Raw genomic sequence first — 27657 nt, 5'->3', positions numbered from 1 at the left:
GTGATGACAAGATATTAAGCTTTAACTTAATCATGGAGGACGTTGGAGCACGACATGGAGAAACGTGACTATGCAGTAGGCTAATCAAAAAATATTCATGAAAAGACAAAACTTATTGTGATGTTTGTTTTTAAATTAGCCTTTATATTTGTGGGATTCCTTTTGAGTACCACTGGTGTTACTTATACCACAGTTTGACAATAGTAGCTTTAGCGTGTTAGCATGCTAATTACTATTAGCACTAACTACAGCTAAGTCTGATAGGAAAGGCATTAGTTTCGTAAGTATTTGGGCATAAACCAAGGAAAAGACAAAAAAAAAAATGTTATTAAAAAAATGATGGACTGACTTTGCTATCCCTAGATCCGCACCATAGCATGGCTAAAAATCATACTGCTTTTTTAAATATTAACCTAATTATTTCCTTGTCCTTGGTTGAATCATATCTCATTTCAAATCACTGCTCTTGATCTGTTCGGGCTCCGTGGACCACGGATGTTACGGATAACTCAAGGTTAGCAAGATATACCTCAACATCCATTAGAAAATGTCTCGGTAACGTTAGCCTGACCTGTAGCACTCGAAATAAGATTTTAAAAATTCAAAAAGATATAGGTGTGCTTACTTTCCATTATAAACAAAACAAATTTGTGATTAAAATACATTGACTGAATAACACACTTTAACATGTAGTTTACTCATCCAGTAACCTAAAGCTTCAGCAGTTAAAGGCTCAACGGACCACTGAGTTAGTTCCCCAAAAGAATCAATGTTGTCTTTTAAAAGTCCCAAAGGCAAATTGAGATGACCACATTTCATGGATCAGAGAAAATAATTGATTACCTTATCAGTGGATCAATTACTTTTAGTTTGTCCCAAGGGGGTCCAAAGGAAACCTTAACAGAGTATCTTCAGTATCGTACCTGAGCAACACTGAGACTGAATCTTCACATTTTGAGGACAAAGTCGATCTTGCTAACCAGCTGTGCTTTCAAGTGGTGACAGATTTACATCACACATGGTTCCAGCCAAGAATTGTTCATCCTTTTTTTTTTTTTTTTTAAATCACTTCCTGCTCCACTCATAGTAGGAAGTGAGCCAAGAAGAGGCCATTTAAGTTAATTCTTGAGGGTGCATTGTGTCTTAAAGGGTAACTCCAGCAATTTTATGCATTAAAGTATGTCTTAAGTAGTATAAAGCTTTTTGTGGCTCCAGAGGAAGCTGCATGTAATCTAATAAAGTGCCTCCTGTGATGTCACACGGTGACTTAAGTTGCACTGTGGGTAAAGTATGTAGCATGTATGGATTATAAAAGGCGATATCTCTGGTTCTGCTGTATCGATTTTGTGCATGGCAAGTCCAACATTGTTACAGAAATTTGATGGTGGACAAGAGGACTGCTTTTCAAACCCGATGCCTACAATACCCACAGTGCAATTTAGCCACTGAGTGACATCACTGGAGGCAAATCATCAGAGTACATGCAGCTTCCTCTGGAGCCACAAAAGGCTTTATAACAATTTAGTTGTTTTCATGCCCCAAATATTTCATAGTGAGTTAAACAGAACTGTTGAAGGGTTTATTGAAAATAAATACACTCCATACTAGACGCAGGGACTTAAAATCACTCGTTAGCATGAAAAACAAAAGAACAACATTCAAACAAACTTTCCTCTTTGTTGCAGCCTTCTCTCATGTGGAATTCCTGCCATGTTCAGAGCAAAGACTACGTACGTAAGCAATCATTTTCACGGCACTGACGCAATTCCTGAATCATGCATTCACTACCACTGTCCTCCCCAAATAGACTCACCAGAATTTTCTCTTACTTTAAAGTTCAGCGGCAAATGACAATTCAGTCATTATCGACTCCCCCCCATGCTGATGGAAAGTCAAGTGAATATTAATTTCAGCGCTGAAGCATGCTCTGAACAACTGAAGTAGATGGGGACTAAAATGTCTCTGTAAAGCTGGTCTGGCATAATATATTTCTGCAGAAGCCCCGAGATCCCACACTGATTTGAAAAGAAGTTATTTACACCCTTGACGCGTGGTGAAGTTTGTGCACCTACTTCAGATGGAGTGAGCTCTAACGCTTTTAGCTAGATTGTGGTTAAAAAAGGGTGTAAATAACATCTTTTCAGATCCATTTTTGGATCTCGGGGCTTGCGGAGACTTGGATTATTAGGACAAGCTGTATGGAGCCATGTTATGTTTGTTTTTACATTTTAAAACGAGTCCCCATCTACTTCAGTTGTTTAGGAGAATGCTGCAACGCTGTTTTGACCAACTACATGATCCCTAGCTGGCTTCCCACCATTATGGCCAATGAACTTGCATCTCTGCAGACTTCGGTGAGTGTTTTGCCGCCGTGAAACCCGAATACAACATAAAAGATGACGAATTCTGTCCCACCTCACGTATCTCCAAGCTCTCATAACGTAGAAATCTGTCAGTCAGTTTATTTGTATTACATAGGGCAGTTTATTGAACTTGTAAATGTGTTAGGTGTGTCATTATGCATGACCTTAGTTTTTCTACACTCACAAAACCATAAAAGTTTGAACATTTATAATAATAATTTGCTGCTTCAACATTACATTCAAAGCTGTAAATTGTTATAGCTACATTTTGTTAAAAACACAATATTTACATTAATTGTAATACACAAATTTTATATTTGGCATACTTACATTAATCTCATCATATAATTTACAGGTTTTCTCAAGTACTGATTAATGTGAATATTTAATCTCAAAGATTCACAACAAATCAAAAAGTAAATTAACCATACAAAAATGAAACATACAAACAATACTAAAGCTAATTTCCCCCCTCCGTCCCCAGAGAAATGTTGCACGGAATTTTAAGATTGATGAATATTTGATGCCAAAATCTCTTATTTTACAAAACAATGTGAAACCTTTCTGCCACAGAACACTTACTTCACTGCAGCGACGCGTTGCGGTTGGACCGAGTCGACTCGCGTCCATCTTTTATAATCAAACACAAAGTAAATCTCAACTGTACAAATATTTGACAATGATTAGTTTGTAAATATTCTTTTAAAAGAGCGCCAGTCCTCGCGTGTTTTAGGTTCGAGCGCCGACAGCGAAACTCTGATCGAATTGTGAAATAGAGAGTTCGTGATAACAGTACTGGTCATAATACGGTTGATAAAATCTTGTTTGTGCTTGTCTGATCAGTAGATTACAGTTTAATTAGGAGCTTTTGGGTAAAATCACTTTAAAAAAAATCTTTCTTTAAAAACGTCTTTTCAGCTGAGCATTTCCAAGCTTCTTGATTCCAGGTCCCGGTTAAAAAAAAACCAAAACAAAAGAAGTCTTTACAGCACATTGTACATTTTCCTTTGGCACAATACTTGGCAACCCCCACTCTAAAGATCTGTTGTCATGCAGGAGGGAGAGGGTGTGTTCACATAAATGTTCACATCAATGGCAATGGTCAAAGTCCAGCTTTTAAGCATGCAATTGCACCAACGTTTGGCCGCGTGTTTGGTCCTGGCTCATGATTTCAGTGTGAATCGGGGCAGTTTTTGGTTAAGTGTGAAAGGTAAGAGGCTGGTTTTGAAATTCTAGAGAGAGAAGGGCAGTAGAGTGGTTTGTTAAGGTTGCAACGCCCCACTGAAAACCTCTCTAGCTTTCTGATTTACATACTGTATAAAGTTAAAATAAGCCTCAGAACTGCTGTGCCGAAGTTACCTTCACTAAACTTTAAAAATGCAGGTACAACAGCATTTTTCATTCGATCATTATACATTTTTGTTAGTTTTTTGTGCCATCGCTTGTGTGGATATGACTATGGGAACACAACCTTGTCTACTACACTTCACTGAAATGCATACTCGAGGCCTCTAGCACCTTTATAGCCATACAGTTTACAAATGTACAGAGTTGGTTTTAAAAAAAGAAAACGTGCAAGACTCACGGATAAAAGACTCTGTTTCCAATACTTAAGGCAAAAACAATTCTCATATATACCAATATACATATATTTCAGATTATTACATCTATCAAAACTGTGTTTTTCTAGACTGTTCTGGTAAACATATGCTGCTGCGACTGACCGTTGGTGACCTACTGTACGTACTAGAGCTAAAAGTGCGGAATGACCGAGTCAAAGTCGATGCAATGCCCTCTAGCAAATACAAAAAGAAACTTTCTTTAGTTTCTTAAGTTATTTTTTTTGACTGCCTGTTAATCTATAGGCCTGTGTCTTTTATTAGACTGTAGGTCAGGAATGCCAAACTGAAGATCACAAAAAAAAACCTAAACAAGTGAGTGCCCAGTAGAAAAGTGCAAAATACGCCAGTGTGTTTCTTCAAGCTCCAGACCTGGACCCGAACCAGCTCCTATAGCTGGGACACCTTCCTGGGCAGAGGTCTCGGTCTGGGGACTCGAGGGTCGGAGGTTCCCTCCAGCTTCATGCTGCCCGTGCGGAGCTGGTGGGGCTTGGGCGGCAGGGCCGGGGGGTCCGTCTGTGGGGGGATGGAGAGGCTGTGGGGCAGCGGCACGGGCCTGCGAGGGTTGTTCCTCTCGTATACGCTATAGGGGGGCGGGGTCTTGTTCTCTCTGCGGATTGGCTCGTCCGAGCTGCTGGAGACGGAGTTCGGTAAGGTGGTGGGGGGAGGGAGCGGGTGGGGCAGGTGGTCGCCGGCAGGCAGCTCGGTGCCCGAAGCTTCCGACACGCTGCAGCGGCTGAGGGAGGAGATGCCGCTGCTGTAGCTGCCGGAGAGGACGGGGGAGTTGGAGACCAGGCTGGTGGACTGGCACTCGGTGGGTGACGGGGTGAAGGGTGGCACTGTGGTCTAGATGGAGAGAAAGAATGACAGGAAATCACACACTCTTCTTCACTCTAGTCTTATCCAAGTCTAAATCTGAGCTGTGTGGATCAGTGGTTCACAACAACTGAAAAATAAAAAAAAACTTAACACAGTATGTCATTATCTTTGCCAATTTTGAGTTTAAAACATGGTGAGCCACTTATGACGATCACGCAACCATATTGTGTGCATCCTCCAGTCTGCTCTCTCCAACATGTGTGCTGACGCAGCCATACAGCGATGATTAATACTTTAAGAAAGGAAATGAAATGGAGAGCCTGTGAGCAGATTGAGAGGGCCAGGTTTTTCCACTCTATCAACCGGCCCTGTGCACCCAGATGAAAAAACACAATATGCTGCACTTCCCCCACTCAAAAAAAAAAAATCCGGTCACTCAACAAAATGTTTTTCTAAGCAATTACACCATGCTGCCGTTATATCTGCTAAAATTTAATTGGATCTAGTGAAGTATACACAATTGATCAGTAAGGTTGTATCGTTTTATGCTACAGGGCGCGCAGAAAGAGAGGTATCCATTTGACATGCAAGACTGGACAGACCTTTCTACATCTGGGGCGAGCGTGATGAAATTCGGCTTTTAATACAGTGCTGACAAGCAGTTTATACTCCTGGCCCCGGTTTCCAGAGAGAGGCTACCAGTAAATATCATTTCTACCTCTGGAGATGAGTAAGTGCAGCCCTGTCAGTCTGGCACCATGTGTTTTCTGCAGGTTCACTACTGTCCTGGGGTTTGTGGTCTGGTAATGGGCCCCTGGCTGCACTAACTGATGTGTGTTTGGCGTGTGTGCACTCATGTGGCAGATAATGGGGCCTGCTGGAGGTCCGCAGAGGAGCCGCGTCTGGCTGCGCCGTGATGGGCAGCTCGGTACTTCGCTCCAGGCTTCTTCCACCGCACGCGGCACGCTCTCGCAGACACGCACACAAGCGTGGCGGCGCGCACACGCCTAACCGCACGCGCGGATGTGATTGACGGAGCACGCTGGGCGCCAGGCTGTCACTCACACTTTGGTTCGCCGAGTTGTTCTCTCACTCTCTCCTACTCGCACACACACGGACCACGCTGACACGCACAAACAATCGCATTCTTGGTAGCTGTCACATGTAAGGAGACGTCGCACCCACAACAAAGCTGGGAGCTTAGCACTGTTGCTCGTGACAAGCCCACAAAGACGAAGAACAGTTAGCAGGAGATGAGCTTCAGATCACCGGAGTTTCAAAACACGTTTTTTACCCTCATTAAGAGCTCGCCCTGCGCTTCGCTAACCTTTCCTGGACCTCTGATGCTTCTGCAGTCTGCCATTATCTACTGAGAGGTTCATTAACAATAAATGAGGGCTCGCAGACAAAGTGAGAGTAATCAGTTTAACTGTGGATAAACATGAAAACACTTGAGGTCGGAGATTTACAGAAATATGTTTTCACACATTTCAGTTGAGAGATGGGAACATTTAGTTCAGGTCTCACAGAATCAGGCGTAAATGAAAACATAACAGTCTTTGAAATTAAATGTGCCATATTATGCTCATTTTCTGGTTCCTGCTTTTATGTTGGGTGTCTGCTAGAACAGGTTTGTTTGCTTTAATGTTAAAATGTTCATGTTAAAAAAAAAATCTCTTTTTTTCCTCATACTGTTTGAAACTGTTTCTTTTTTTTAATCCACTTTGAATTGTGCCATGAATTACACACATGATGTGTGTCAACTTAGAAGGTGCAATTTGTTGTGAAGATGTAAACCAACATGGCCGTCACCTTGGCACAGAAAAGTCAGAAAACAGTGAAAGTCACGACTGACCATACTGACAGCTGCAGCTACGCAAGGGGAGAGTCGGACAGTTTTGTGAGCTAGCCGACAAGGTTTCAGTTCTAAGTTTCTGCAAGTGTTAAACGAGACAATGTCGAGTTGAAAAATGATGTTTTAACCCTTTGAAACATGAAGACTACAGTTTTCCGAAAATAATAAATGCTTTAGCATTTATGTTTTTTTTATTTTAGATCGATTTAAACAGGATCATGTAAACAGATTTCCTGCGGCCTTTTCAGGGCAAATCCTTGGTGCCACCGCTCGTTTTTGATGCCATAACATGACATAACAATAGGTTATGGCGTCATCACCATTGTATAACGTGATTAGGCAGAAGCTGAAGGTCTTGAAAGAATGAATGCTCTTATATGTTTTTATCTTGGATTTTAGATTTAAAAGGATCATGTCAACAGCAATCTCCTGTGGCCATTATGGGGCTGCCTGCGGGAGATATGATATATGATACTTGTAATTCATGGCAAAATACAAAACGGGATAAAAAAAAGATTTGTTTAGGTCACCTCTATTCACCCTCTGCCAGTGGGTGCCTGTTTTCTTTGAGGCCCCAGCACCTGAAAAACCCAGTTTGCTCTGATTGGTCGGCTTCCACAGGCCTGAGCAGACAACTTTACAGAAGTCCTGATGGCTCGTTTAAAGGCACAGTTTCTGACAGTATCACAAATGCTGCTTTATAAACAGAAAAGACAGGAAATCTTGCTTTCTACAATATGGGACCTTAAACTGACAGCCATGTGTAGTGTAGTCGAATAACTCCATCTGGTTTTGCATATTTTTGGCAAGCAGTCCAGGTGACATCCTAACGGAGCTTGAATCTAACACAACAGACACCAGTTGGCGTCTACAATGAATGCCCTCCAGCCAGTCCCATTTTGGGTCCTCGTTGGGGAGAGCTGTGTCATAAAAACTTGAAAATCAGCAGCAGTGGAGCACTTAGCAGCTTCAGTGAACAGTAATACAATGCTCCCAGGCCTCTGGTTGACACAGAGTAGGATAAAGACCCTGGAGCCGGCCGGTAAGATGGTAGCAGTGCAGGATAAAGGCCCCCGAGGCTGTCGCTAAGCAAGGTCGGGATGTGTCGGGGAAAAATGAAAGAGAAACTAAAGAAACAAAGGCAAGTGACAGAAACAGAACCAACCTTTTGCGGCGATCTGGAGGCGGAGACGGGGGACTGTGACCTCATGTTTTTAGCCGAAGAGCCTGCTGACAAACGGATGAGAAGAAAAGAGGGCAAATTCAAATTAGGGGACACTTTTTTTCCCATTCACCGTGATGACACAGCATGAGTCATGCAAACATACACACAGAGAGCTGAGAGGGGGCCAGTGGCTTAAAGCATCAATGAGTCAAATAAGCGCCGATGTTCTGCAGGTCCTTTAGGCTGCCTTAAGCTGTTTCTACATCCGACAGCTGTTTTATGCAATGAGGGCACAAAAAGTGGAGAGGAGAAAGAAAAAACCTCCATCTGCTTATTACGCTGCTGGGCAGTGCAATATATCAGGAAGCACTGGGGAATAAGTCAAGTCTGTTGAATCTGTAAATAAGTAAAACACAAGAACACAAGAAAAAAACTGTTGTAGAGATGTAATGACGTGCATTTCTCAGGAGGGCCGGAAGGAAAAAAAAAAAAAAAAACAGGAAAAAAATCCAGGAATTGACTGGAATTTCATTTGCGATCAATGTCAGCCCTCAAAGTCCGCTGAGATTTTCACACTCAAGGAAATATCAGCATTTCAAACCAGTTAGTAAAATGTGGCTCATGTATGTAGATGATATCAGGCAGCAGCAAGCCAGGCGACAGTCAGCTGGAGAGCCTCAGATGGAAAAATGTCACAGTAGGAGGAGGAAGAGGAGGAGGAGGAGGAAGTGTCAATAGCCGGAGTGGAAAATTAGTACCATTCCTGTCAGGGAATTCACCACGATCGGCCTGTTTACCTGAGTACGGCGGCCTAGGAGGTACGGGAGGGGCTAGCAATTTGCCGACAGAGTCAGAGAAGGATGGAGCGCCCTCTTTGACACTGTCAAGGCTCCAGCTACTGGGTGTGGCTCTCACTTACAGTACACAGAGACATCACAAGTCACTCAACAGGTTATGAGATAACACAAGACAACATGAAGAACACAGTGGAATCATGGACATTTCTGATGGATGATATGAAAACTTGGAACAAAATAAAGGTCCAGTGTGTAGGATTTTGGCAGATCTACTGGCAAAAATAGACAAAGACATTGAATTTTTTGCGGCCACTATTAGTTCTTCTACACTTTTGGAGGGCGACTGCGATAGGAGGGGTATTCAGTTGGTCGGAATCAGCTAGATGCCACTAAATCTTACGCAGTGGACCTTTAACATTGATCGGTTGATTGTAATGTATGGTTTCCCTTCAAATGTGTTTCTACCAACATTTGTCAGCCAATATTATAACGCCATTGGAATCACAAGGTATCTGTTTTGTCAGCGATCAATAGTCTTGGTAGTTTGTGGAGTTCTACATACTAATGCTGACTAGCTAATGTTAGCTAGCTGTGTTGTAATGTGAATGCAATGGAATGGGGGAGATGGAGCGCCACATTCACACTTTTATGTTGGGTGCTTACTAGAAAATGTTGCTTTAATCTTAAAAAAAAAAAAACGCATAATTTTTTCTCATTGTCCACGGCTGCAGCACCTCTATTAAGCCTCCGTCTGAGAGCTCCGTTTTAGTGCCGGTCTCTAGCCTTCACGAAAAGCCTAGTCTGCTCTGTGATTGGTCAGCTCTCTCAGGCCTGAGCAGGCTCCTCCCACCTTGTTTTCACATCGCCTCTGTTGGTGTTTTTGCGACTAAGGTGGTGCTGAGGGCGGTGACTGTATAGTTGTCACAGTTTCTTAATACAGGCTGTGTACATTTCTTGCTGGATTGAGTGTTTTGATGCTGTCACAGTATATATTAGAATAAAAAGACCTCATTATCTACTATATGGGACCCTTAAGGTAAACCAACTCTAGTCTGACTCTATTTTTTGTTGAGCATTTTTAATCATTGTGGTTTTTTTTTTTAAGTCTGAGGCTTGTCTCAATCTTTGATGCATCACTGTTGTTACTTTTCTCTTTTCCTGTCTCTCTTGCCCTTTTCAGTGGGAGTGAATCTGATCGTGCTCCATAAATGTTTTTTCTTTGTTCCTTCTGAGAAACAGGAACATTTGCCAACATAACTGGCAGAGACATGACATAAGGTCAAGCAGCTAAACAAACCTCAGAAGAAATACTTGTGGGCGGTGGAGGATAGATTTCTTTTTTTTTTTACCAATTAGGAGTGTACAATATCATGCAGGTCACTGACATTCCCTTAAAACCAAAATTAGTTCATGTTTCTATGGGTCCACATTTGAATATTATTTGGTTCTTAATCATGATTTTTTGTTTTTAAGGCTACTTTTGATTCAGCTTTAGTGTTGTTCTTGTCAAGAGAGGAAATAATTGTTCTGTGCAATGCCACACTTAATGTGAAAACAGGCTAATATTAAATAAGAAAAATATTACCAACAGCATCACACTATAAATAAGAAATACACTTAAATTAACTGACAACTTTTGGTAGAAATCTCAGCTGGTCCTTGTTTAGTCTTCGGGTTTGTAGGTCACATTCAATCAAACTTTAAGCTCTTAAGTAGCTACAGAAATGTCTGCACTTGAAGTAGCTACAAAGTACTTTATTAAATGCCCCCAATGAGAGATTAATTAAGTACTTCCCAGCTACTTAAGAGCAGACATTTCTGTAAAAATAGAATGTAATCAGACACTATAATTGAAATCACAGTCTGGTTGATTGCTCAGGTCACAGTTTATAAAGTCATGGTCTCCTGATGCCTTTGGACAACATCTTCTAAACAGGCTTCAAAAGGCTGTTTTCATTTCACAGCAGACTGGAGTCATATTTCAACAACACTATATTTGGTATCTAGAGTTTTAATTTAAGGTTTGCGGCACAAGATGCGACAAACAACACTTTTACACCATCGCAGGTTTCACGCAAATCTTGGCACCTTTTCGTCATTGTCGTGCGTGTGAAGGTGTCAAGTCACCATATTGTGGAAGTTCATCTATCTACCGCTGCATTATTTACAGAGCACACTTGACTCGCATGGGAAGGCGTGCGTGTTTGTGTGGGCGTCACAAGAAAGCTTTCACATCCACACTCCTCGCTCTTTATTTTTAAGGTGTTTCATCCGCTATGCTCCCTAATTGTTCCACAAAGTTCTCAGAAAGTTGTTCATTTTATACCGGCTGTTAGATTCTGTAAAACTTTAAAGGTGCACTATGTAGTTTTAGGGAGGACATTTCATTACCTAAACAAAAGAAATAAACAAAGTCTCTTTGTTTTCATGACTGAATAAACAAACTGACCTTAAAAGGACAACACAGTTTCATACTGTTTAATTTGTTTATATGTGGCGGACCCTGCCACCTTTCTAGCTTCAACCAGTGTTCTGGTGACCTTATTTTCCTCTGAGAACAGCTTGTTTATTCAGTTATGGGGGGAAAAAAGCATTATTACCTCATTAATATCGTTAATATCAAAATTCTGAGTTTCAATTTCTTCTCCACAACTACACAGTGCCCCTTTTAAGTTTTTGTTAATTACACTTTATCATCAGCTTTCATTCTTAATTCATGGGAATATTTTTTTCCCAGAAAATGCAAGAAAGATGCATCTACCCTTGACTATACTGAGCAAAATGACAACCAGGAGGCTTCACTATTAGCTATGCGTTCGTGCATATGAATGTCACACACGTCCATCAGTGTCACAGGGATAGTAGCTGCCATTTCATTACTCTTTCAGGGTAAGAGGAGATGAAACCTTTTAATCTCGACAGTGTGTCTGGTTCAGAGACGTGTGTGTGTGTGTATTCATCCCGGGGAGCTTCCTGAAGCAGCTGCATGAAAACAGATGCCTCCAGTCACTCTGTGGTCAAACTGACACACACACACACACACACACACACACAGGATGTCTGGACAGTAAGCAGCCGAGAGTAATAGCTAAGATGTTGCTGCTGCGGGATTATTTTGCTCCACTGAAGAGAGCTTTTGTTCAGAAATTCTGCAGGAATTAAAGTTAACAGACAAATGCTGGGGGATAAATGCTCTTTTAAATAACAATGAGGAGCACACGAGGCAATAAAAATAATATTAAACACGTACCTTGGAATAATAAAAAGAGTTTTAATATGTTGGCATTATTACTGCTGGAGGGGGGGACTCCCTGTGGTGAGAGTTTATTACGAGGAAGGATGTTAGGGATGCAACAAAACATACTGGATGTAATGTTTTTACCTTTGTCTGGCGCCGAGAGGTTGGGGTCGCTCCTCGGTAAAGTGGCGTCGCCTATCTGATGAGAAGGAGCTCTCTGTACACAGAAGGAGAAAAAAAAAGTCCTGTCAAGAACATGCAGCGTGAAACAGTGTCTGTGCTTTGACACAGGTAAATGCCAGCTTTAGCGCACCGGGGAATAATTGAATACTGGATGGCAAAAATAAATATCAAGGTGTGAAATCTATCGCTAACAAACTCAATAGAACAGACAGACAGAGCAACAGAGCAACAGACACAGACGGAGAGAAAGGGTGTTGAACGTGCGATGACCTTTATGTCCGGCGTGATATTTGTAGAAGTGAGTGAGCGCTCTTCCCTCCATCTTTTAAAAATATAAGAACGAGATGGCTTTTTTCTGACCTGGCTTCTCTAATTACAGTGAATTCTACAAGTGATCAACGTTACTTATAATCAATACTCCATTAGCGACTAATAGCGAGTCCTTCACTGCTGCCCGATTGGAAATAATTATAAGAATCTGTAGACTTGAATGATTCTTTTCAGTCAACAGAAACAGGGTGAGCAGTGCCACTAGCATCAGCACCGCCTGTAAGAGATGAAAGCGCCGTGAAAAACAAACACATTAGTTTTCTATTACAGTGGCTTTGTCACCGAGGATGGAGTGTGTGACTGCGTTACGTGCTGCCCTTCAGCTACACGGGGAAACTGCAATATCATGTTGTTCTTGTTGGGTCTTGTAACATTAGCCTGCTGTACTGGAATGTTTTGTTTTTTTTCTTCTGAGCTCGACCGTCTGACTTTAATTAAATATCAGTATCGGCTGCTTCTGAGAAACTGCGTTCCTCAGGTACATGTGGAACATGCCGTTGTGCGGGAGAACAGAAGTCGTCCATTGAGATGTGTTGTACAATACATAGGTTGACCTTGTTTTCTGTATTGGGCAAACATGCCTGTAAGAATCAATGTCAGAGAAGATATGTATTTAGTCTTGATCTGTAACACTTGCAAGACAGGTGGAGTCGAGTGAGGAAAAAGAATGCAACCATCTGGTAGAGCGCAAATGAGAGAAAGAAATAGTGTTTCTCTTTGATCCTAAGTAAAAAGTAGTGGGTATGTCCATCTGCTCACAGTGTGGAGTTGCAAAGATGGAGCTGAAGTGTTTTCTTTGAAGCCTCGAATTTGGCAATTATGACCGTTGCCATCTTTGTGTTTTTGAAGCCAGAAGTGACCATATTCGGACAAGAGGGTTGAGCTGGGGAGGATATCCCGAGGACGTGCCGCAGTAACGACTTCTCAATCACAAGGTAGCCATGCTGTAAAGCACACTCTGCTTTATCATATATTTAATCTATATGGGACCATCATTTATAAAAAGGAATATCATGCTGTATTGAAGAGGACTTAAAACTAGCGATTGAGACCATAATCTCATTAGGAAACTATTTACAGAGGTAATAAATCAACTGAGAAGTAGGGTCATTTTCTCACATGCTTACATAAAATCTGACTTATACCCCTTGCACGTCTTTAGAAATAATTCAGGTTTAAGGAACTTTAGCACTGGCTTCACTTTCAGACCCTTCTACAGTCAATGTGCGAGACAAACAGCTCTAAAAAAAAACAAAAAACAATGAGCCTTGGCCACCGTTGCTATGGAGAAGAAGAGCTGTCATGAATTGCAATTAGGATTGCAATATGTATTCACAGCTTTCTTAACACTGCAATCTTTAGCTTCCACCGAAGCTGGTGATTGGATGTTTCTTGCCAGTTGGAAGTCATGGTTCACTTCTTTTAAGTGCCTTTGTACACAGTGGTGTACATTTAACTGTTAACCAAAATACCAGATATTTTCTAGCTGATGAATCGACTGGGAGAGTATCAAGCATGTGGAAGCTGTGGAATTAGAGAAAAGGAATGGGACTTTTACCACAACCAAAATAGCTCCTCTCACTTCGGAAGTCTATTGGGATTATTTGGGAATGCTAACAGGCTACATGATGCGAGACGGAACATTAACATGTTCATTTTAGTTGGCAAATTTGAAGATTTTTTTCAGTATCACGTCTCTTGAAAAGGGTTTAAATATGTGCTTCTATTGCTGGCTTAACTGTCTTCTTTTGTTCTCTTTCAAAAAACATTCTCTCCATGCTTTGGTCACTAAAAGGTCAAAAACTTTCTATTTTTTCACCCACTTTTCTCTTTGCCTGCGAACATCCTTTTGTTTTAACTTTAAAAGGGCGACCTACAATCACATTAAGCTGCAGAGTCGCATTGGCTTGACAGTTAAAATGAAGTCTATGCGTGAACATAAGGTAAAGCCAGATTCTATAAATGGCTTTACTGTGACATTCATTCTGGTTATATCACCCATACCTTAGTGTGTGTATGAGTGTGTGTGTGTGTGTTAACCGTTGCAGGTTTTTTCAAAATGACCACAAACAAAGGTCCACACTTGGTCAATTTAGAATGAGAGTCCACTGTAGGCAATGTAGGTGTGTGTGTGTGTGTGTGTGTGTGTGTGTGTGCTAACCTGTGCAGGGTCCAGGGGGTTGGGAAAGATGGCGCTGACCGGTCTCTCTCGTGGAGACAGACAGGCATTTTCTCTGGAATGCTTGTGTTTCTCTGCCATCTGGGGTGAACCTGGAAAGGACGGTGTGAGATATTAGAGCAGTGACGCACACACGCTCACAAACACACACAGGAGAGCGTAGGCAACACATAAGGGACCAAATCGCAGCAAGGTGTTAGACTATTACCCACAAATACTGGCAATCAGGAAAGGCCAATCTCTCTTTCTCCCTCCAAGCCTCTCCACCATTCTTTCAGCCTCGCTGACTCCACAACATGATAAATGGCCTGCCCCCTGCCCACACACACGCACAAGCACACACACTCCTCACCTCCTCAGAGAGCTGGACAATCGCACTAGACATGCTAAACCTTGACACAGAAACATATGTAACACACACACACACGCAAATCCTCTCCTGCACCATTTTCACAGCACTTCCCCTCATCCTCTGTTAGCCACTGTGTAGATCTCGATCCATTAGCGAATGTGATACCACTTGGAGGGCTATCATATGAGCATGAGATAGCCATCGCTGGCTCTCATTCAGATAACACACTCGCAATAATTCTCTCCAGGCTTTATGGGTAGACAGAGGCCACTTTTATAAGGGCGCCGCCCGCTGCCAGCGGCCTGCCAAAGGGGAGTGTATACGCTCTCATAAACGTCTTCATATATTCTTACTTTTTATGATGTGGATCAGGCAGGAACACGTTTGCACATTTGAGCACGGCGAGATAAGAGGGGCAGACGGAGGGGGCATTAGATATTCACACTCCACCGTAAAGGAGGCTCGGCCCGGGCCTGGACGGGAGATTGTGTTGAGGTCCAAGAGGGATACTCCATAGAGCTGCAATCATCTCCTGCTCTCGCTCAGTCTTGCATTCTCAACCGCATTTGTCTCCACGTCTCAGCACATTTCATTTTTCACCTCAGCTCATTTTGTATTCTATTTTTCTGCCTCTCTGCATTGTTCCTTCTCCTCCTTTTATTTTTTTTTACCTCATCTCCCTCTCCTACGTGTATCCCTAGCCGTCGTGTAACCTCGCTAACCTCGCCGTCGTCGTTTGAAAGAACATCATCACCGAGAGGTCAAAGGTGCAAGTCCCCGTGTTCTGTCTGTCCAGCTGAACCTCTGTCTGCTTCCTCCGCGTGAGTCACTCGAGATTGAAATATCAGCTTAGAGCCTACAGTGGATAGCACTGTGAAATGAGTGGCTGTCTCACCTCTGGCACTGGAGGGGGCTGAGCTGGTGACATTGGGCGAGGCAGAATGGTTGGAGCTGAGGCTTGAGGTAGACGGACTGGGCTGTAGGAGGGATGACAACAAGAAAACTACATCACGATCACAAACCAGAACATCATGCACTTTAATAACCTTCTGTATAAAAAATAAAAACTTTATAACACAGTATTGAGAAATTCACAACCTTTTCTGATGTAATAAAAAAGGCAAAATCTGAGTGTTTGGAGACGGTGTCTTTTCTGATGCTTCAAAGTCAGATATTTTTAACTCTACGCCTCTAAGGTACCTTTAACTTCCACAGAACTGCACTTCTGCTTTTCTTTTGCTCCAAAAGTAGTAAAATACTGTGGGGCTAAGAAACTATCACATGTAGAAGTATAAAACTGGGAAGAAGAAAGTAACTAGGCTTATGTTCCTCTGGTAAATGATGGTTAAATGCTCAAAATGCTAGTTAACTTTTCATCTTATGTTTATTGCAGATTTCATTTAAAGGAATAGTCAAGAGATTTTGAAAAACACAGTATTTGCTCTTGTTGTCCATTTGAATCATTAGCCTGGAGCTTAGCTTAGCATAAAGACAGGAAACAAGGTGAAACAGCTAGCTTGTCTACAGCTAACTAATTAACATTTCATGTCTTGTTTGCTAAATCTTTACAAAAGCCAAAACAATATATTGTGGTTTTAGGAGAGTTATGTGCTGGATTACTGTTGGCCAGCGGCAGGGACTTACTAGAGTGTCCACCTGTTGCCTGGCAACTTCAGGGTGACCACCGGGCCGAGCTAAACGACTGTTGGTGACAGATTCATTTTTACTGTGCTGGGACTTGTGGGGTATAATATTCTGAAAATGTCGATGTAATTCTTCCAAAAATTTCAAGTGGTTTGTCAAAAACTCAGGCTGGTTTTATGCACAGCTTGCCATATTACAAATATGTTGTCTTAATTGTGCTCAGATATTTGAACCATCTGTTTGTGTATATATATATATATGAGCAGATGGTTGACACTGACTTTGGTCACAGTGGCCATTTTTTTTAAAAAAAGGACAAAAACAATCAGAAAAACACTCCCTCTATAAAATAAACCCATGGTTTGAAGTCTTAGTGCACTACTGTTCCGTAACAATACTTGTCTTCAGGATCACCGTCACTAAATTGTACTTGATCTATCAAATAAAAGCGACGATGTTCAAAAAACCGTATTGTAATAGGTTCAGTCAGATCAGCAACAACCGCTTCTCTCTGCTTCCTGCCAGGTGTGCCAGACAGCTTGCCAGGAGTTGTCGGCAGCTTTCTGAATTGGCCAAATCTACTTTAGATTAGTGCCCAACTCCAGCGAGCTTCCTGGGCGAGCACACAAAGCACCGTGTCTTTATTTGATGTAATCATGACAATTTCCTTGGCTGGATGAGGCAGAGAGGACTACAGAGCAAAAAGGTTCACAGGAGAAGAGGGATGGAGTGAGGGGGATTAAAAAGGAATTGCAAGTGAAATCTGAAAAGTAGGGAGCAAGAGGGCAATGAGCATGTTGGGATGTGGGCTCTGCTGCCTTAAGAGCCTTTGTGGGCAGGAATAAGAGGCATGTGAATAAGAGGGGAAGAGATTACCTGCATGTTGAAGACTTCATCCGAACTCTCCGACTGCCCTGTGATGTTACTGACTTCGTTGGAGGCTTGAGATGACAGAGAGGACGAGGAGTAGCGGTTCACCGCAGGGTAGCTGCGGGGGCTGAGAGACAGAGAGACATGGTCACTGTGGCTTTCAGCAAAGAGAGATAGGTTGAGGTTTTTTGTTTCATTAGACTTCAGCGGTTTCACTCACCGAAAATTCAGCACGAGTCCCACCAAAGGGCAGCCAGGGAGGGAAAAAGACAAACAGAGATAGAAAATGTCAGATTATAAGAAGATAATCGATGCAGCAGTCACAGCATTTCATCCAGGACTTGTCTACCGAAAGGCAAAAGTTTAAAACAAAGGTTAAAGAACAAACACAATTTTTAAAAGAAGGTTGAAGCAGAAGTCTTTGCCCACGAAAAAGGTGCTAAAAAAAAATAGATGTAACCGGGCTTTTGTGATTCCAAACAGAGCACAAAAAAAGAAATCAAAACCTCGACAAGAAAAACTCAAAATGTCACGGGGAGATGGAGGTGATGTGTGTGTCCGTATCTTTCTGTGTGGATGTGCCCCCTGGGAACGGACTGTGGAGGCAGAATGTCGCAGGTAGACAGAGTGGCAGGGTCACTGAACACATCAAAACACACACACACATACACACACTCCCACACACACACTCGTCCGCCTGCTGGCCCGGCGGCAGGCACATAGAAATGTCCCTGTGGGTGCCAGCCCCCGCCTATTGTATGGCACACCGGTGAGGAATGGGAGGAAGGAGAGGGAGGCACAGAGGCACAGAGCGTGGTGTTGGGGGTGAGATGGGGACACAGAAAAGTAAAATAAAGAAGATGAAGAGTCAGATCTGCAGTCAAGGGTGGCACATCGGGAACAGCGAAGGAAGGTGAGACAATATGAAGCCGAACTTTAATACTGAAGTAAAAAGCTTTTTGAGTTCCATTTAAATTTCTTATGTGACAGAAACAAAGAAGAGAAAAGAAAGAAAGACAAACTGGAGACGTAACATCAATAAATTCTCAAAACAAAAGACAGAATAAGGTCGCACCTCCGTCTGGCGACCCCTCTGCCACCGTCTGGGCTAATGATGTTGGGCACGGAGTTCCTGCAGGTCCGCGGGCTCCCGTTGGTGAAGTGCACCGGGCTCGCGCGCACATAAGCTGGAAACTCCTGGGGTGTTTAAATTGGACGAGAGGAAGCGCACATGATTAAATGCTTCTTGATGCCAGCGTGAGGTATGCAAAATAAAAAAAACACACAAGTGCATAAAAAGGAAGTCTGTTTAATGAGGGGTGGCTTTCTCCCTGGAGGACCGATGGGGTCGTTCACTCGGAAGTCTGAACACAGCGGTCGGTTTCTGTTGTTGCGTACAGCGTGTGCTTCATAAAGGACTAAAGGAGACTTAATGATTTGAGAAAAATTCATTACCTCAAGTAGGAAATCTTAAATCTTTCTGATACGTGTGATCCATCATTAACTAACTAACTTCTGTTTGACTTGATATTTAAATCCCTCATTAGTTTATAAAAGTAGCAGCCTTTGAAAAACATTCTTTGAGATGGATGAGGGTGTCTTGTCTTCTGACGTACCTGAATGCCGAGACTGGATTTCATCAGATGGAACTGGTCCACTAACTTCTTGTGGAGCGGTCTCATGTCCTGGGGAACAAACTTCTCGTGCACAGCGAGGCCGTACTCCAGAATGTGTGCCTGCAAAACAAAAGCTGGTTAACATCTCTGGATATTATAGACAACAGAAAGTCAAGAGGTTGACTTGATTAACTATTATCTTTTAAACACAATGGGATCATATGGATTTTTTGGGGCCAATACAGATAGCGATTATTAGTAACCAAGGATGCCGATAAGCAACATTTGGAAACGATATACATTCGATGTAAGAATAAAAATCTCAGTGTCAAAATCTAGAATAACCAGTGATGGAATGTAAGTACAATTGACTTAAAGGATAAGTTCACCCAAAAATGATAATTCGGCCATTGTGTTCCCACCTTCATACTGATGCAAAGTAGGGGGAAGTTTTTTGTAGTGCACAAAACATTTCTGGAGCTCGACAGCAAAACAGCGCTGCAGCATTCTGTTAAAACAACTGAAATAGATGGGGACTTGTTTTAAAATGTAAAAAAACCAACAAACAACTCAAATAAACTAAAACTAAAATGGCTCGAGACAACTTGTCCGGCGTAATCCAAGTCTCTGGAATCCCTGAGGTCCAAAATTGATTTGAAAAGACGTGACATTCACCCTTTTCTAAGCCGAAATCCCCACCGTAGCCGCCAAGCTAAAAGCGTTAACACACCCCTCCTTAAGTGGTTGCACATAATTTCTTTTAAAATCACTGGGATATCAGATCCTGCAACTCTGTTTTGCTGTGAAGCTCCAGAAAAGTTTTTACAGTATAGAAATGCCGAACATATGTCAAAGGTCATTTTGGACACTGTCAATAATGAACACTGGCTGATATATTGTTATCTGATTGATTGTAACTCTCAGACAAGGTATCGGCCTAAAAATCAGTATCTGTCCCCCTGTGACGGGGACAATTACTGAAGGAAATACTTTGCATCGTATGAAGAGTGAACCTGCCAATCCCCATTGATGTTTCATCCCATTTCTAAAAAGGAAAACAGGATATTAACACTCAGTACTAAATGGCATTATACTGTAAAAAGCACTGGCGAAAACAACTCAAGTTCCACTTTTTTGCAGTCATTGACTGTTTTGTCACAAACTGTTTCCAAGGTCTTTCCAAGGTCTAAGCCTTCATATCTCTTATTACAAACCTGTTCAAACATGAGCTCTCTCAGTCGCCCGATCTTGTCGCCGTCCTCGGGGTGATTCATAATGTAGTCCTTCACGAAAAAGGCCTGCGCAGAGACAAAATGAGAAACATCTGTTATGCTCACACCAGGAGCTTTCTGCACCGCAGAGTTTACCTGGATCCCTGCTGGGCTGACACAGTGAATTAGCGTCCTCACAATTTTCAGTTGAATCCTTGAAAAACATTCGCACACAAAGTGAGCAAACAAGAGTCAACTAACATCCAGCTCAAACGAGGTGAAATACTCCTGTCTTTTTGTGTTGCGATATTAATATCAAGTTCAGGGAGCGGAATAAAAAGCTAAAAATAGAGAAAGAGAAACACTCAGCCAAATGCATATTAGTGGAATCAAACGATTGATTTTACTTTGATTTAGGGGCTAATTTAGTCTCAGATTTTAAAAGCTTTTCTTGTCACTGCTTCCTGTTACAGATCACGTCTCTTCAGAAACATCACACTTCTTGATTATGCGCTTTCTGTGACTTTCCCAGACATTTGCCTTCAAAAACGGCAAAAAAAAAAAAAAAAAGCACGCCTCAAACGAGAAACAGATACGATGAAAAATGTCCGGTCTGCCTTGAATGACGATAACCATTTTTGTCCTCTCCATATATTAAAAATGCCAGTTCCTTGTTGTTTACAATGCCATCGACACTTGTGATGTGTCTACAGATTACGGTAAATCCTTTTCACTCTGCATCAGAGCACACAAAGAGCAGAGACACGACGAGCTGATGAAAGACCCGGCTCGTAATCGGCTTTCAAATCTGCCACGGAGGGAAGCACACACACACACGTACACACAAATAAAAAAAGACTGAAAGGTACTGTAAAGGAGGAGTTCACAAAAAAGATCAGCACGGTTCCTCTCACAAGGACACAGCTGTTTATCTCCAAAGAGACAGAGCCAGATGACGTTTGAAGAGAAAAGACGCTCGACGCTGCTTCAAACCTGTCACACACACTCGTCGCCGTCCTCAATGAAACAAGGATATTATTCCTTCAGACAAACATCCTCAGATGGCAATCTCTACAAAGATAGCCTATATTAGTATGCACTGAACATGATGCCACGTTCTTTTGTTATTAAAAACCTGCGACACATGTAGAAGAAATGAAACACATTTTATTGCGTAAACATCAGAGTACATATGCAACAGCGCCGCAGTAGTAATTCTAGAGAGAGAAACACTGCCTGGAGCAGGAAATCCAACCAAGGACCTCCGGAAAAGGCAGCGAAAAAATAATCAATAATCTTCTACGAATGATGGAAATTCGTCGCCGGGCTGTGGGGAGTGAGGCCTCGCCATGGATTGGCTCAGTTAATCATTAGAAAAGTCCAATTAGAGAGAGAACGCTGAGGGGAGGGGAAATAAATCAGACAGCATTCCCCCCCCCTCCAAGGCTCAAACTAAAGCAATAAATCTGAATATTAATAATGACAATTCCTCCTTCATTTGTAGCCCGGCATACCTCCACAGCTGTCGATCGGTATTACGCTGGGAAATTAATAGATTTATAGCGCGGGGGGTGCTGCATGCTATATCCCGCAAAAGAAGTGTGTCGATACCAGTGGTGTTTGCCACAGACCCATCTGTGTCCACCTCAAGGAAAAATAATTGTGGTTGATATGAAAATGAAAATTAAAGGGGCATTATGTACTTTTGGAGAAGTAACTGAAACTCAGGCTTTTAAAATGTATATATGAGATAATAATAAAACTCAAATAGCTGAAAATAAGGTCCCCAGAACACTGTTGTCATTTATACCCAGAGAAACAGCTTTTATACATGTATACACACAGAAACACATACATGACCCTGACAAAATGTTTCTGAAAGTAATTCTTTATGCTATAATATGCTTTAATGAGGGCAGTGAGCTCAGAAAGTTCTTGAGCGACCCTTTCCTTTGTGGTTTGATCCAGTATCCTACAAACCCTGATAGGCTACTTCTGCACAGAGGCACGCTCTTCTGCACAAACCCAATATTCACTCCCAAACACATGCACTTACAGTATATTCACACACATGCATCTTCACATATGTGCTCCCGGCGGAAAGGGTGGTTGCTATGCGACACCGAGCAATTCGAGTCCACTCAGTTAGCTGAGGGTAAAAAAATGTTTTCCCGAGTCGATTTGTTGATGTCTTTTCTTTTTTCGGATCGTGCTGCACCTGGTTTAGGAGTGGTTTTTTTTCGTGCAATTGTCTACTTTTGGAGAAGCAGCGGATGCAAACGTTTGGATTGACCACAGTTTTATTATAGCGGCTGCATAAACACTCCCATCTCATTCATTCCGCTATTATCAGCCATCCATCTCTCTATACTCTTTCCTCTCACTCCTCTGCCTGCCATTTTTTGACCCCTCTTTCTCCCCACATCCATCCATTGACCGATCCCACATCCATCCACCCTTCCATCTCATCCTCCCACTTCCATACCATCCATTCACATCAGTCAAACCCTTCGCCCAACCACTCGAGCGTCCATCCATCAGCTCATCCGCTCATCCCTCCGCAAAACGCTCCCTGTCCATACATCTCGCCGCTAAAACCCACCTTCATGCATCATTAGCCGATCCATATGTCATCGCTGCCTCAGTCTCTAAAATCCCCCAACCTTATCCTCCATCTATCCATCCATACCTCTTGGTAGCGGGCCAGCCCCCCGTTGACAGCGGCGTCGATGACCCCGTTGAGGCACATGGTGAGGGGGTTGATGTTCTGCATCTGCCGGCTCTGACACTGGGTGATCAATGTGCGCAGCTGTAAGTTCTTGTTCTCGATCACCTCGATGGCGTTCTCCAGCGGGCTTACTTCCACCTACGGGGAAGGGAGGATGTGGAGAAATTAGCTAGTTTTATGGGGTCACTTCTTCTGTGGCTCTCAAGGGAGCTTTCAAAAAACTGAAACCTTGAAGAAAAGAAGATATATGAAGGAGAATCCGATTTACAAGGTGGGAGTGTGGAGTTTGGTGGGCTATTATCAGGGTGTACTGTGCTGTCGAGGTGCATTATGGGAAGTGTAAGTGTTGAAATATCATCATGTTTAAGTTGATATGGCAAACTTGTAAGCTAACAGTGACTTATTTATGCGTCCAGCAGATACGGGGAAACAGTAACACCTTTTCTGAGGCCATTTTTTGCTCCTTTTAGCTCCATTTTTGGTCTCCACCAACTTCTGATGGAACTATCCTGCTCTTTAGCTGCTTAATGCTGCACTATGTTCACAAGCTAGTTGCTAACATTATCTGTCCTAAATGTGGTGCTGGGGCAGGTAATGTACAGGGGATTTTTTAGAGCTTCTTTACTAAAAAGTGCTGCCTGCTGCATCGGGGAACAGGGTTGATGAGTGAAGTCAAACAATGAGCTGAAAGATGCTGAAATGTTGCATTGAGGTGATGGGAAATAGTTGGGTGACACTTGTCTTTTTTAGCACTACTAGCAACATCTTTATCCTAAACATAGCAATTTTTCATGATTTAAACATAGCATTATTTTAATAAAAATTTGTGTTTCAGTAAATGGAGTTTGGTGGTTTTGGCGAGAGCGACGTAGCAGCTGTTCCTGGTTGAACAACAAAAAAAGGATTTAACTCTTAACAAAAAGGTCCGCCTCTGTAGGAATAATTTCCCTCATGTTGTCAGACACTTAGAATAACGTTCTGAGTCTGACGATGGCAAAAACTTTTACTGAACTTGGTAGAAGTTGCCCACAAGGATTACATTGCAGTCGCTGGATGAGACGTTTTACTGAACAAAACAAAATGAATCATTTAGACAGAAAAATATGTAAGCATTGGGCCAATTTTTAAAAACAGAACTCCCCTTTAAGTCTAAGGCATGCACTGTATTATACCAAACACACTCACATGCAGCCATTTTGCGTATGCTCATGGATGCATAAAAACCATCTTCCCTTCATCCTGTACTGTATTTTCTTTCTCTTTCTTTTTCTTCCTCTGTCTCACGCAAAGCTTAATCCTCTTGCTAATAGAGCTTTTGCCAAATCTATATTTTATATGCTATTGCACTGCACAACCATCATAGAATAACAGTGGGGTTTTTTACAGTCCACAATTTCACACCATGCTCGGCGGCTACGCGCTAAAGAATATGTGCTTAGACCTACAGAGACAGACGCTGTGTTATGTTTTGCATACGCCGGACAAAACAGCTTTTAAAATCCTCCCACTCCTTAGAGATCTGAGCGAGAAGATCCGAGACGGAAAGCTTTTGAGGGGATTTATGTGTAACACTGAAGCAATGGACTGGTATCAAGTATGATAGCGATTCCAGTCTAGAAACACAGAACAAGTATTGGTCCATTTGAAAAAAATGGACATTTTGCTCATCAAAGCATCCAGTTCATATCATCTATCTATTGCAGGAAGTGTAATGTGTTCAATACCCCCAGACTCCTGACCTAGGTCATTATTGCTGTTCAATGTAATGTCTCGGATCGATACTCGGGTATTGGCTGTGAGTGCTCGAAATTGCAACCTACAAAATAAAAGCGTATTACAGTGTCCCTTGTGTGTGCTGCAATTATGTCTTCATGGATATTTCATCAGAGGTGGTCACACTCACCAGCTCCCTCTTGTCCACCTCAAACCAGCGAGAGATGCCTGGAAGACTCTGGACAAGAGTCAGGGTCGTCCTCTCCACCCAAAGGCTCTGTAATAAGACACAACACACTCGTCAGTACTAGCTGATTGCTAAAAACACTTAGAAATCCACAGAAATCCATAGCTAGTTATACCTAATGCACACATGCGCTGTATCTCTGGCAGACGGCATTTAATTACATAGTTTGAGGAAAACATGTTGAGTACACCTACTGCCAAACCCCCACTTGTAGGTGTAGGTCAGATGTCATTTCTTATATCTCCTGTCATCATTCATGTTCCACCACTTACCCCGTCAGCCAGCGTGCTTGTCAATACGCCAGCATCCCACAAGGTCATTCTGACAGCGAGTAAACTATGGAAACTCTAGGATTCACTGCAGGCTATTATCATAGTGGATAGTGGAGCAACTGCAGTGATGTTTACACTGTGATTGTTGTAAACATATCAGGCAGCGTGACGGATGGAGAGCAGTTAATTGTAGTCATTAATAGGCTACAATTTAAAAGCGAGGCGGAAGATAATGCGACTTTGTACGAGTAAAGTCAACAATTTTTAATATGTGTCAAAATCATATTTATGACATTGTGAGGGCATAACTGTTGAACTATTTATCTAGATTGCTTTATTGTGAGTTGTATCTGCCTTCCATCGAATATAATACAACTAGATGGTTCTCGGCTTGTGGTGTGTGAACTGTCCTCTTTAAGGACTCTCAGAAACCCTGCGCCCTGTTGAGCTAAATGCTAATGTCACAGTGACGGTGATAACATGCTGATTATTATTTTTCTAATCCCCAGTTGGACATTTTGTTCTCTGGGCTCACTCCACAGCCAGGTGACCAACAAGGTGCTAATACAGTACAGCTTAATTCATTTTAAGGTTAGTTTGGGACCCAGTTATTTGCTCAAGGACACTCCAGCAGAGCAGATGAGTGCAGACACACTGTATCGATCCAGTGTCCTTAGGTTGCAGCAGGGTCTTCCGACTCACTACACAACCCTGCTGCCCTTTATTGATTTTCTGCTTTTTAAGGCTAAGAAACCCACCTGAAAACCTACTGAAAAAAAAACATGGATTACAGTGTAAGAACAGGAAGTTGAAAGGAAAATCTGACAAAACTAAAAGCCTTGACCTTTCAATGAACTATTATTTTCTGCAGATAGAAACTGTTGAATTTCTTCGTTATTGCTTTATTATGACTGATGACACCACATCCTGGCTGCTGCCGAGTCTTCTCACCATGCAAAAGTTTATCATACATATAGTATTATTCCCACCTGCGGGCGAGGGATGGAAATGTGACATCATGATTAAATTTGGCAAAATGGCTTTGATAGAACTGAGGGAGTGAAATGACTGCATGGGGCGTGTGTGTATGTGTGTGTTCATATTGAATATTTATGCGCCTAATATCATGTCTGTGTGTGTGTGTGTGTGTGTTTAGAGCGTGTGCAGCGCGTGTATAATTGGTGCTACAGGAGTCAGCCTGAATAAAACATGCGCTGCACGCAGACTAATACCTGAGTGTAGATGAAAATGAAGCTGTTTCACATCAGTCAAATGCTAATGATCATAAATGTGTAATTCTAAAATCTGAAATATTCAAAGAAAACTTGATTTTCAGTCGTTATTTCCAAGCATATTACATTTTGCAACTACTACACTGTAGTAGCTCAACAAAATCTAAATTCATCAAAATGCATGGAGTGAAATATGGATGAAATTTCAGAAATGCAGAAAAGCAGAGGTGGGCTTGATTTGGGATTGGAGGTAAAAAAAACAATAAAAAACGCCTGTATAGTTCAGGTCGGGCTTGGTTACTAATCTAGTCTGACTCTGCCGGGTTTGGACAGAACAATGTGGCCGAAGCTGAACTCTAGCAGGAACAAATGATTCCTTTCATCACCGAGTCATCTGTGGATTATTTCGATTAATTGTTCAGTCCTGTCAAAAAAAGGTTTGAAAACCCCCTTTTTTTTCAATTGACTAAATGATTAATAAACTAATTGTTGGACCTCTACTCGGTTTCATCCATTATTTTCCCTTTTTGATCTGGAGGACATCCACTTTCATAGGTAGCTTGCAATGCTTTGCAGTAGGAAATGGGCGTGTGCTTTGACCTGTGAGCTAAAGACAGCAGAAAAACTAGTTGTGTTTATTTCTGCCATGTGGTTTACGGTTAGATTCATCCATGTTGAGTAAAAAATCTCTTGTCTTTCTAGAGATTTTTTTTTTTTTCTAACGTACCTTAAACTCATTCTCCTTGTCTTTGGTTCCCTTGTGAAAGGGCCGGTCATATCTGAACCTCCAGATGTGATTGAACTTATAGAAGCTTTTGATGTTGTCAGGCACTCCGTCTCTCTGCAGCACATCCTGACTCTCCGGGATGGGGGTTACAGCGTAGATCTGCAGGTCTGGAAGCAGCGGAAGTTAAGGAAAACACAACAGAGAAGGACAGAGAGAGAGGTAATGGAAGAGTGACAAGGGAAAGCACTGCAGATTAAAACGGACAGGAATCCTTCAGTGACCTGGAAGAACATGGGAAATCGCAGACACACTCACGCAGAAGACGAGCACACACGCAGGCAGGTGAAGCGTGTGTGTGTGTGTGTACAACTCTCCTGCAATATCTTTTGTTTCATAAGTCAGGCCAGTGACCGCACACACTTTTTATTTACATCCACGTGGAAACAATAACCTGCCAAGGATATATTAACAGGGGCCAAAACAATAAAGCACGGATG

At 42.2% G+C, this 27657-nt stretch overlaps 1 protein-coding gene across 6 annotated transcripts in view; it reads right to left on the bottom strand.

The window, feature by feature from the left end:
- Positions 1 to 1565: 1565 nt before the first annotated feature.
- dock4b (dedicator of cytokinesis 4b) overlaps positions 1566 to 27657 on the bottom strand; it is a 126502-nt gene continuing 100410 nt past the window's right edge. For 2 of the 6 annotated variants that reach the window (XM_084346364.1, XM_084346366.1), the window contains 13 exons: positions 27161 to 27327; positions 24873 to 24959; positions 22931 to 23107; positions 20245 to 20328; positions 19031 to 19150; positions 18490 to 18611; positions 17421 to 17532; positions 15796 to 15877; positions 14531 to 14640; positions 12001 to 12073; positions 8619 to 8735; positions 7822 to 7886; positions 1566 to 4828 (listed from right to left, as the gene is read on the bottom strand). In XM_084346364.1, the coding sequence (XP_084202490.1) occupies positions 4373 to 4828; positions 7822 to 7886; positions 8619 to 8735; positions 12001 to 12073; positions 14531 to 14640; positions 15796 to 15877; positions 17421 to 17532; positions 18490 to 18611; positions 19031 to 19150; positions 20245 to 20328; positions 22931 to 23107; positions 24873 to 24959; positions 27161 to 27327 (1772 nt within the window). In that variant the 3' untranslated portion in view covers positions 1566 to 4372. The remainder of the gene's footprint in view (positions 4829 to 7821; positions 7887 to 8618; positions 8736 to 12000; positions 12074 to 14530; positions 14641 to 15795; positions 15878 to 17420; positions 17533 to 18489; positions 18612 to 19030; positions 19151 to 20244; positions 20329 to 22930; positions 23108 to 24872; positions 24960 to 27160; positions 27328 to 27657) is intronic. The other 4 variants (XM_084346365.1, XM_084346369.1, XM_084346367.1 and 1 more) reach the window with 3 other exon arrangements.

This window comes from Pagrus pagrus (assembly GCF_965226575.1).
Source record: "Pagrus pagrus genome assembly, chromosome: 23".
Classification (NCBI taxonomy): Eukaryota; Metazoa; Chordata; class Actinopteri; order Spariformes; family Sparidae; genus Pagrus; species Pagrus pagrus.
The sequence above is the reverse complement of the archived record's forward strand: the minus strand, read 5'-3'. Positions and strand labels throughout refer to the sequence as shown.